This window comes from Oreochromis aureus, linkage group 8, assembly GCF_013358895.1.
Source record: "Oreochromis aureus strain Israel breed Guangdong linkage group 8, ZZ_aureus, whole genome shotgun sequence".
Classification (NCBI taxonomy): Eukaryota; Metazoa; Chordata; class Actinopteri; order Cichliformes; family Cichlidae; genus Oreochromis; species Oreochromis aureus.
Window position 1 is genome coordinate 23,315,362 of NC_052949.1, and position 10,707 is coordinate 23,326,068.

At 43.2% G+C, this 10,707-nt stretch overlaps 1 protein-coding gene across 4 annotated transcripts; it reads left to right on the top strand.

The window, feature by feature from the left end:
- Positions 1 to 1,409: 1,409 nt before the first annotated feature.
- LOC116327340 (casein kinase I) lies at positions 1,410 to 9,734 on the top strand. 4 transcript variants are annotated; one of them, XM_039616078.1, is made up of 11 exons: positions 1,410 to 1,961; positions 3,323 to 3,420; positions 3,513 to 3,623; positions 4,089 to 4,237; positions 5,170 to 5,398; positions 5,597 to 5,767; positions 5,881 to 6,029; positions 6,110 to 6,308; positions 6,398 to 6,543; positions 7,524 to 7,589; positions 9,280 to 9,734. In XM_039616078.1, the coding sequence occupies exons 2-10, from the start codon at positions 3,345 to 3,347 to the stop codon at positions 7,554 to 7,556; spliced, it is 1,263 nt and encodes a 420-aa protein (XP_039472012.1). In that variant the 5' UTR covers positions 1,410 to 1,961; positions 3,323 to 3,344; the 3' UTR covers positions 7,557 to 7,589; positions 9,280 to 9,734. The 4 variants fall into 4 exon arrangements, with proteins under 4 accessions (XP_039472012.1, XP_031604769.1, XP_031604768.1 ...); XM_031748909.2 differs by having other exon boundaries at positions 7,524 to 7,578; positions 9,277 to 9,734; XM_031748908.2 differs by having other exon boundaries at positions 1,411 to 1,961; positions 9,277 to 9,734.
- Positions 9,735 to 10,707: the final 973 nt, after the last annotated feature.

The following is a 10,707-nucleotide window of genomic DNA, read 5'->3' on the forward strand; positions in this document are numbered from 1 at the left end:
TGGGTCGTTATTCAACCCTGTAATCGAAACAATTAGATTTTGGCTATTTTATATTTAGCCAGATTCTCAATTGATAAAACGAATCCTCAGTGCAGATGTTCAGTAATCGTAGAGGTAAGTACGAATGTCAGCCTGATATATATATATATATTTTTTAAATGTAGTAAACATCTAAATGATACCAAAAACTGTGAAAACACTGGAATGTGTGGTATTTTTAAGGCCTGTGAATGATTACTTGCACTCAACAGACACTATTTGTTAGATCTCCGTAGTAGTGGGTTGGATCCACTTTTACCTTCATAGCTGCCGTAATTCTTCATGGCACAAATTCAACAAGGTGCTGGAAGCATTCCACAGATTTCTGACCATATTATCATGATGGCACAGAACTGCTGTAGATTTGTGAGCTGCATATCCATGATTTCCCGTCACCTCCCAAAGATGCTCCGTTGGATTGAAATCTGGTGAGTGGAGGCCACTTGAGTACAGTGAACTCTGTAATTTTTCATGAAATTGGTTAGAGATGATCTGATGTGGTGTGTTATCCTGCTGGAAGCAGAAATTAGAAAATGGGTACACTGTGGACGGACACCACACCAGTGTGATCCACTGATACAAGGCAAAATGGATCGATGCTTTCATGTTGTTTACACTAAATTCTGACTCTCCTGTCTGAATGTTGAAGCAGAAATTGAGAGTCACCACACCAGCTGTTTTTCAGTCTTCAGTTGTCCAGCTCTGATCGATACCCTGGTCTTCCTGTTCCTAACTGACAGGAGTGGTACCTGGCATGGTCTTTTGCTGCTGTAGCCCATGTGTTTTGTGTGTATTGTGCATTCAGAGATGCATGCATAACACGTGGTTATTTGAGATCTTTCTGCCTGCCTATGAGCTCAAAGAAGTCTGGCCATTCCCCCTTGACATCAACAAGACATTTTCATCTAGAGAACTGCTGCTCACTGGATATTTTCTCTTTTTCAGACCATTCTCTGTAAACCCTTGAGATCAGCGGTTTCTGAAACACTTGGACCATCCTGCACCAAAGTCACTTTAACCTTTCTTCTCCATCCTGATCCTCAGTTTGAAATTCAGCATGTCTGCATGACTATATGCATTGACCTGCTGTCAAAATTAGATATTTGTGCTAACTGACAGGTGTACCTAATGAAGTACACATCTGACTTTTAATCATTAATTATTTATTTTTTTATTTGGGCGGGGGGTAAAATTAGGGGCTCACTGAGCGAATGAGAGTGCACTTAATATGCAAAAACATTTAATAGGAACACAAATAAAAAGGATAATTAATAGAAAAGTGAATAATAGAAGCAACTGAAATGATATTTTATTATTAGATATTAATATTTTAACGTTTTTTTGTTTGTTTGTTTTTTAAATTCTGGCAGCTTCGGTCCTCCATACAGAGGCACATCGCTTACTCCAGCAGACGCAGGGCGGTCATCATCTTATACTTCTCTATTGTGCTTTAATTTTAGAGTCTGCTGAGTGGCGGCCGAGAGCGAGGCGGGGTCAGAGTGCAGCTGGTGGCATCAGGGCGCTTCATTCATGCCTGCAAGCAGCAGCTCTCAGCAGCCCTACTGCTTTAAGACAATCCGGGCATCTCTGCAAGCCTGTGCATGACATCATTGTAATTGTCAATGGTGTGGAGTGAGGGAGGGCTGGGTGTGAGGGGGAGACGGACAGGAGCAGCCAAAGGAGAGAGGAAGAGGAGGACCTCGGTGTCTAGTTTCAGGGTTTTTTTCCATTAAATAAACGTGACTCTACGGAGCTTCCTCTTGTCGCATCTCCACCTCCGGGTCGTCTCGGATTAGCTGGTAATTTTTTGGTCGACACTTGGGGTTCGGGTCACGCATCTCCGAGGTTATGAGCCGTCCGAAGCCGCGTCGGTACGTCGCTGTCCAGGGTCCTGAGTGAGACGACGGACTACCACGAAGCCGGTGAGGAGGTGCAGGGGTGGTAGTGGTGGTGGTGTTCGGTGGGGGAAGTGTATGTTAGCTGGTCAAGGTGTCTGTGTGTGTGTGTGTGTGTGTGTGAGAGAGAGAGAGAGAGAGAGAGAGAGAGAGACGTGGAGGGGGGGAGGGCTTGGGTTAGCCAAACAGAGTCCAGATAGTCGTGTTGGGGCGGGGGATGCGCTCGATCACAGGTCCTGTGTGGAGGGTGCGGTTATGGGGAATTATTACCACATCTGATGGTCATCCAGACATGAACGGTATGTTGTTGTTTATTTATTTGTTTGTTTGGGGTTGTGGGGGGTTTTTGTTTTCTTTTTTGTGCATGCACGGCCTTCATCATTTGCACTGTGATATCTGGGGCAACTGCACGCTGGGTGAAAATACCACGTCTCGCCTGTTTTTGCAGTCTCTTGCTGCAATAGTGGGTCCCAGTTTTGTAACGCTGGCAGCACAGCAGCAGCAGCAGCTCCTGGAAGGCTGAGAGAAAAAACGAGCTTGAGAAACCTGCTGGAAAGGGTTTGGCGGTGTGCAGCAGTGCACGGTGTGTATGTGGAGGTTGGTCTACAATGCAGTCAAGACTGAAAGAGGGGGGGGAAACGGACTTAGTCAGCGATTAATGTGATGTCAGGCTGGCTTGTAAAAGCGTAACCTGTCGAAAAGCCCCATCCATCACCTCACACTTTTATGTCCTTATTTCAGGGTTGTGCAGACAGCTAGGGCCAGGATGAGGAAAACATGACTCATTCCGATTTTGTCAGGGGACACCAGCGAGAAATTGCAAGTTTATGCAAATCACATGTACACAGGATCCAGACTCCTTTGAAGTGCTTTGGGAAGAGTGTGTGAGAGATGCTGATCCCCCCCACACACACACACACACACACCGCTCCCCCCTGCAGTTCTTAATAAATCATGTTACACAACTACACGCTCCGTTCTTCTTCGCTTTCAGCTTTTTTTTTGCTCCATGCAGTTTATAAATACTTTATTGGCCTACATTGTTGCCTGGAATTTATTGTCAACCGTCCTTGGCACACGTCAGGAGCAGGGGTGTTTCATTAGGTCGTGTCTCTTTGACGGTTTGGCCACATGTGTGCCACAGTTTCCCTCCTGGCTCCAGAGATTCAACTCGGGCTGCACTACGTCATTGTACTGGCTCTTTTTTCACTTTGCTCAGGCTTACAGTTCTATTTCCCTTCACCGATACAGCAGCCTGAAGCCTCACTGCTCACACTTTAAAGTCTGCAGTCTTTCCACCAGTGTCCTTTCACTCTATTGATCACTGGTGACTGATGACAGCTTTGTGCGTGTGTGTTTGTCTGTGTGATTTTGTCGAACCCTTCCAGCGAGTTGAAGAGCTCAGAAGCCATGGAGTTGAGGGTGGGGAACAAGTACCGCCTTGGGAGGAAGATAGGGAGCGGATCCTTTGGAGATATTTATCTTGGTGAGTATCTAAGCAAGTAGTACCAATTGCCCTCAATTTTGGGGGTTTGTAGAGTTAATCTCTCCTGATCTAACCTCTGTTTCTCCCATCAGGGTCAAACATTGCTACAGGAGAGGAAGTAGCCATCAAACTGGAATGTGTGAAGACCAAACATCCACAGCTCCACATCGAGAGCAAATTCTACAAAATGATGCAGGGTGGAGGTACCGAGAAATATTTCAGGGTCTCTTTGAAAGGTTTACTACCGGTCTGCTGAGATGTAGTAAATAGTTTTAGGGTCACTAAGGAGTATTTAGGGCTGCTGAGAGCTATCAACAATGATTGCAGTTGTTTAAAAGAGATAATGGTGGATTTGAAAGACATTTCAGGGCATTTAAAGGCATTGAAACTCAAGCTATCTTTGACTGAAATGTAATTATTGAGCATTTGAGTGTCTTTAGGGTCATTGGCAGTAATGATCATCCTGCTGCACTAAGCTGATGATAACACAATAATGGACATAAGATATATAACATGAAGCTTTATTGATGTGCAGGGGTTGATATATGAGTGAGAATCTTTTGTGTCATCTGAAAAAAGCTGAATTTAGGTGATGAATTTTAATCTAAATCTTCTGTTACTCCAAATGATTCAGTTTCCTAACATTTCCACTCCTTCCCACACTACAGTGGGAATCCCGTCTATCAAGTGGTGTGGAGCGGAAGGCGACTACAACGTCATGGTGATGGAGCTGCTGGGTCCCAGTCTGGAGGACCTGTTCAACTTCTGCTCCCGCAAGTTCAGCCTGAAGACAGTCCTGCTGCTGGCGGACCAGATGGTGAGACCGACTGACCACAAAAAACATAACAGCTCATCAGGGCTTCTTTTTTTCACCTTGCACCTTATCATCTGTAGTAACTAATCACTTTAAGAGCTCAAATGAGAGCTCCTGTGTACTTTGTCAGAATTTCATATAATTTTTAAAAAGACTGAGACTCAAGTCTGAGAAATATATCACTTTTCTCTCACAAATGTCACCTTTGCTTGCACATGGCACATTAGAAAGTTACAGAAAATTTTATCACAAGTTGTTGCCGTTTTAAGGCTCAAACTAAACGGATCATTTAAAAGCCAAGAAGAATTCCCATCTAAACAGATGAAGCTTGTTTTCTGGCTTGAGACTCAGCATTAATTCCCTTTAGTTCCAATCTAGGACACAAGAGTCTTTCTCCTCTCCTCTAATAATAACTTTCTCTACCCCTGTACCATAAAATGACCTGTATATCTGCAGAAACGCCAGCAGGGTTATTGATCAAAACCAGTGACTCGACTATTATTTCACCAGCCAAAGAGACTTTAAAACAGACTTTCAGTTCCAGATCAAACTCTCTGTAACACCGAGTACATAAAGTCACTGGCAGAGTCGATGTAACTAACTGTGTGAGAAGGAATAACTGCTCGATGCTCGTACACACGAGGCCTTTGTCTTGTACTTTAAACAGTGACTGCTTTATGTTTTTGTGCGGTAAAGCTACAGGGCATCTCTTTTTGTTGCATTCAAGGACACTTACTAGATGACTCCTAAAAGGCAGTAAAGATGAGATAAATCCAAACTGATACAATAGTTTTACATAATCTGCATCTCCATCTTTTACATACAGTCTGTGGGCTAAACCTGAAAACCTGCTGTTTACCTTCATAAAAGGACATTTTCTTTTAACTGTGCCTCAGCATACAAGATAACTAGTGCCCCCCTTTCTCTGTCTTCAGATCAGCAGAATCGAGTACATCCACTCCAAGAACTTTATCCACAGAGACGTGAAGCCCGATAACTTCCTGATGGGGCTCGGGAAGAAGGGAAACCTGGTCTACATCATCGACTTTGGCCTGGCCAAGAAATACCGTGACGCCCGGACACACCAGCACATCCCTTACCGCGAGAATAAAAACCTAACCGGCACCGCCCGCTACGCCTCCATCAACACCCATCTGGGCATCGGTAAGGCTGTGCACAAACAGCGGAGATGCTCTGTTTTATTGTTGTGTTCTGCAGACCCCATTGTGAGTTTTCTGCGTCTTTTTTATTGGTTGTGACGCGGTTCTCAGAGCTGTAGCTTTTTCCTTCCTTTCCCTACATTTCCTGCTGTTTCATTCTCTTCTCTCTTTTTGTCCCTTTGCTCTGTCTTTTTCTCCACAGAGCAGTCGAGACGTGATGACCTGGAGTCTCTGGGCTATGTTCTCATGTACTTCAACCTGGGCTCTCTGCCATGGCAGGGACTCAAGGCTGCCACCAAGCGGCAGAAGTATGAACGTATCAGTGAGAAGAAAATGTCCACCCCCATTGAGGTGCTGTGCAAAGGTTACCCATGTGAGTAGCTGTTACAGTGGTGTTCTTGAGTGCAGTAAAGAGGTTTTTGCAGTTTTTCTGTCAGACTGTTCATCTGACTTTGCTCTAAATCTTCTGTCTCCTGTGTTTCCCAGCTGAGTTCTCCACGTATCTGAACCTGTGTCGCTCCCTTCGGTTTGATGACAAGCCAGACTACTCTTATCTAAGGCAGCTCTTCAGGAACCTTTTCCACCGACAAGGCTTCTCCTACGACTATGTCTTTGACTGGAACATGCTGAAGTTTGTGCGTGTTGCAGTTGAACTTGGAGGATTTATCCCTTTTCTAGCAGACTTTCTCATTGATGCTGTTCCTTTGTATCTCAGGGGGCCAGCAGGACAACAGACGATGGCGAAAGGGAGAGGAGGGAGGGGAAAGATGGAGAGGAAAGACCAGGAGGAGGCCAAAGAGGAGTGGGAGGTCGAGCTTTGCCGCCGGGTCCAAACCCTTCTGCAGCCAACAGAGTGAGGAACGAGGCGGACGCTGCTCCTCCTAACCCAGCTACGCGTGGGGTCCAGCAGTCAGGTTAGGGTGTTGCTTTCTTCTGGGTGTTGGAGGGCAGGAGCAGAGTTCAGGTTTTCATTTTAAGTGTGTGTTTCTGTGTGCTCACACAGGTAATCGCTCTCCTCAGGCTGGGAGAGCAGAGCGAGCTGAGCGAGAGAGGAAGGTAGCCATGAGGCTTCATCGCGGGGCCCCGGCTAATGTCTCCTCCTCCGATCTCACTGCACGCCTCGACCAATCACGCATCACCACATCACAGGTAGGAAGTTTAGCACCTTTCCTGTTAAAAGGGAGTTTTTCATTCCCACTGTTGCCAAGTGCTTGCTCATAAGGGGTGGTCTGTATTGGGGTTTTCTGTGTATTATTGTAGGGTTTATACCTCATCATCTAAAGCGCTTTGAGTCGACTGTTGTTGTGATTTGGTGCTATATAAATAAAACTGAATACAGTAAACTAAGACAGAAAACCTTACATGTTATGCGAGCATGTTTAGCACACAGGAACTACAAGGAACTTTATGAAACTTAACCACAAATAATCTGCAGCAGATGTCACTCTTTGCTCTTTTGAAACAATTTTTTTTCTTTATTTCTTCTTTTTGGTGGAGAAAGTGGATGAGAAGGGTTTGCACTAACTTAGGTTACTGAATTTTCTCATTATACTTGGCACTCTGCTCCTAACTACTGATGCCATATCTGAAATACTGGAAGTGGGAAAATAGTCATGATTAATCTACTTATAATTACCACCAAAGCATGCATATGAAGATGTTTTGTCACTGAGGGGCTTAAAGTCAGATATGATGTGAAGGCAGACTAATCCTCCAAGGCTTTTCTTCAGTGTCTCCTTTTAAGTGCTTGGATCCTGTCACAGTGACAGCAGACGTCCTGAATGACCACACTGAGCTCTTTAAAGATTCTTACATGAACCGAACATGAAATTCAAATGGATAACATGTGAATTTACATTATTTACTGACTGAATATTTTATAAAGTAGTTGTATATAAAACAAGGAGCTTTTCTATCCAGACTATCCTATGATCTTGACAGGTAATAAGTAGGCACTTCAGTTTTTTTCAGTGTCTGTCCTTTGTTCGCTGCAGTGAATAAAATGATCCAAACTTTATGAAGGCTGTGTACTTAAATTAAGCTTGCGTGGTTTAGGTGTAGAAAGGCTCTTTTCTTTACTTTTTAGCTTTTGCCTTGTTTTAATCATCTCGTTTTCCCTGTTTACTCAGGTCAGTGTGCCATTTGAACATCTGGCAAAGTGAGTTCCTTCTCCCTGGCCTGCAGGTCAGTGGCAGGTGAGGACGTCTGACACATACTCACACATTACACAACACAACTTTAAGATGACAGCAGAAGAAAAAAAAAAATCCAGCCACAACACAACAACTATCTTTGGAGTGAATCCATAATTTGTTGGATTAGGACACAATTTATGTACTTTTTACTCATTACACTGTTAACCTGTAAAGCTGATTTAAAGCTGAAAACCAGCACTGATTTAAAATTCACTGTGGTGATGCACAGAGCTATGAAAATTTTCTTTGTCCAATAAATTATGGAATGAACTGTCGAACTATTGTTGAGCCAACCACTGTGAAAGTCTGCGGCTGTTGTTTTTCCGCTCTCCTCTGCTCTGTTTCACCATCTATGTTTGTGCGTGTACCTCCTGTGCTGGCGTGTGTTAGATGAGGCCCAGGGACAAAACCATAAACTGTATATAAAAGAAGGATGTAACCGCAGTGGCCTCCATGACTGATTTGAAGCTCCCATCCCCATCATAGGGATAGTGTTATTTGAAAACAGATTGTCATGAGTCACCCTACACGCTCACACAGTACCAACTTGTCAAAAGAGGGCAGCCAAACTGTAAAACCCTGGTTTTCTGTCAGTTTTTTTCTACAGGGGGTCATAATTTACAAAATGAGCATCATGGTGTATTCGGTAAGAATTTAAACCAATTACCGAGACCATAATTTTATCAGTATTTATTGAAGTTATGAATCAAGTGACTCATCAGTCAGATGAGCCTTTTGTGCCCATCCCCTGACTCTGAATTGACTAAAGGCCCCAGTATACCGACCCTACTGGTTACTCTGTGTGCTCACAGTAATATCATCACACACTTCCATTCCAGTCAATTCCATTTATGCTCGCCATGAAGATACAGGCAGGTGCTGCAGTATTCTCCCGGGCAATAGGTGTCACCACTCAGACATTAACAACAAAATATCAGTGCTGATATAGGAAGAGAAGAAGTCAAACCTGGAGTCAAAGACATTGCACAGTCTGTTATTTCTGTTCTGATTTGGCATTAAAATAGCAGTAAAAACAGACACAGCTGTGCACTCCAGGTTAAAAATCGAGAGATGCATGACCACCCAGAATCAGCGCAGAGGATGTGACATCAGTTTCATCACAGATTTGTCGCACAGCACCATGCTATGGGGTGAACAGCGAGCATAAATGGGTGGATGGAGTCACCTACCTTCTGGTCAATTAAAAAGAATGCAGCTGTTTTTTAACCAACTTCAGTTTTCAGTCCTGTAAACCACATCCATCTTTTATATACAGTGTATGGGTGCAACAGGGCGCAGAGGAAAGTAGTAAAACTGGTCAGGGGGGAAAATGCACACAAATGACACAAATAAATTTGAAGACTTGTTTTATGGCACTGCTCTCTGCCATCCCAGGGTAACATAAGACATTTGTCATTAAATTTCTTTTAAAATGAAAATCCTGCAAAAGCAGACTTAATATATTCACTCTAAACAGATTGTAAGTAGTATTAATAGTAGCAGTAGTGCAGTACAACAGCACTTAGACTCCAACAGAACTGCCTGCTAAAACAGGTGGACTACAGTTTGACTAAGGCTACAAAACAGAAGCAACACAGAGTAAATCAGCTGAAAATCTTCATGTTTAATGAATTTAAAGACTAACATTTTCCTGCTTTGTTCTTCTTTTTTTTCTCTTGCGGTTCAGCAGCTGCAGGGTATCAATTACCCCTTACTTTTCAAATGGATGAATGAAAACATGAGTGAGTGCAGGAGGAGAAGAGGAGGAGGCAGCATTACAGGCCCTTAAAGGGGGATCGATCGTCCGTGTGTCTGTCAGTATGCGGTGTGAGCATGCCCAGTGTTAAAGCTTGCTGAGGTGACAGAAAACCAGTGGGACAAACAAACTCTAGGCTGGAACCGTTTGATACTGCTTTTCAGAGAGTGTTGCCGGACTGGGGACGACTCGGTCAATTCAGAGGCTCAACTCAACTCGCATAAAATAAACCATCAAAGTGCACAAAATGGACTAAGTCAATTATTTTCTGGTTTACACCTGTGATCAACAACTATCAGTCTGCTAATGTTTGAGAGCTACATCTGCTGCTTGTGGTATTCTTTATTATTAATAGATATCTTTAAAAAAAAAAAAAAAGGAAACATGGAGACAAATGCAAAACAAATGTGTATCCAGGTCTATGAGAAGCGAGTCAGGAGATTGCTTTAACGTAGGCCACTGAGAGGATCAGAGAAAGAGAATAAATGTGAATTAGTGGAAGGGAGCGAGGCTGCTTTTCGTCAGTAAATGTGTCTGTCTGTGTTATTGTCCTAATCGTTCGTTTTGCCTTCAGCTTTGCTTTAGAGAGCCAGAGGAAAGGAAAGCTAGAGGAGGGGAAGAGGGGGGGTGTAAAACCTGTTAAGAGTTCCTATTTTTCAGCACATTTGTTACAGTCTTACCTAAGGAAGACTGAAAACATTACTGAATGTGAAAAGCGCAAAAAGACTGCCGCGAGCAGAGATCGGGATATAACGTGGATTGTATGATATGATGAAGCCTTAGTCCAGCTTGCAACTCCAGGCATGAAGAGACTCGAGAAAGTTGTAAGATCTTGGTGAGCAAGTCTGGTGTTACATTTGTATTTTTCTTTACTTTTGCTTTTGTCCCATTTTGTATGACATGTAAAATGTGTACATACTTTTGCCAGAATGTGACAGATTGTTTAAAGACGGAGCTGGGGAGAAGAGTACCTCCTGACACACCTGGGACAGAAAGTGAAATTTTACCGGAAACCTTTAGAGTCTGCCACGTGGGTTTGCACTGAGGCAGGCAATGACAGAAAGGTTCTTGTTATAATATAAAATGTGCTAATCTGTATTTTGACCCAGGCCTGTCAGGATGGATGGAGGTCTCTGATTAGAGGATGATGACTGATGTCCTGTACATTTCTTTACCATGCTTCAACTTTATTAATATGATATTTGTGTATATTTTCTGATTCAATAAAAAATATACACACCTTATACAAACTTCTAATGATATCTTTCTCTTGATGGAAACATACTTAAATATTCGTATTCATAACTGATCTCAGAATACATTTGTGTACAGTGATGTACAAAAGTCTTGAACCAAGACTGT

Coding starts and splice junctions, on each gene's coding strand:
- LOC116327340 (XM_039616078.1), top strand. CDS start 3,345: ATGGAGTTGAGGGTGGGGAACAAGTACCGCCTTGGGAGGAAGATAGGG. Junction 4,238..5,169: donor TGCTGCTGGCGGACCAGATG/GTGAGACCGACT, acceptor CTCTGTCTTCAG/ATCAGCAGAATCGAGTACAT. Junction 6,309..6,397: donor GCGTGGGGTCCAGCAGTCAG/GTTAGGGTGTTG, acceptor GTGCTCACACAG/GTAATCGCTCTCCTCAGGCT.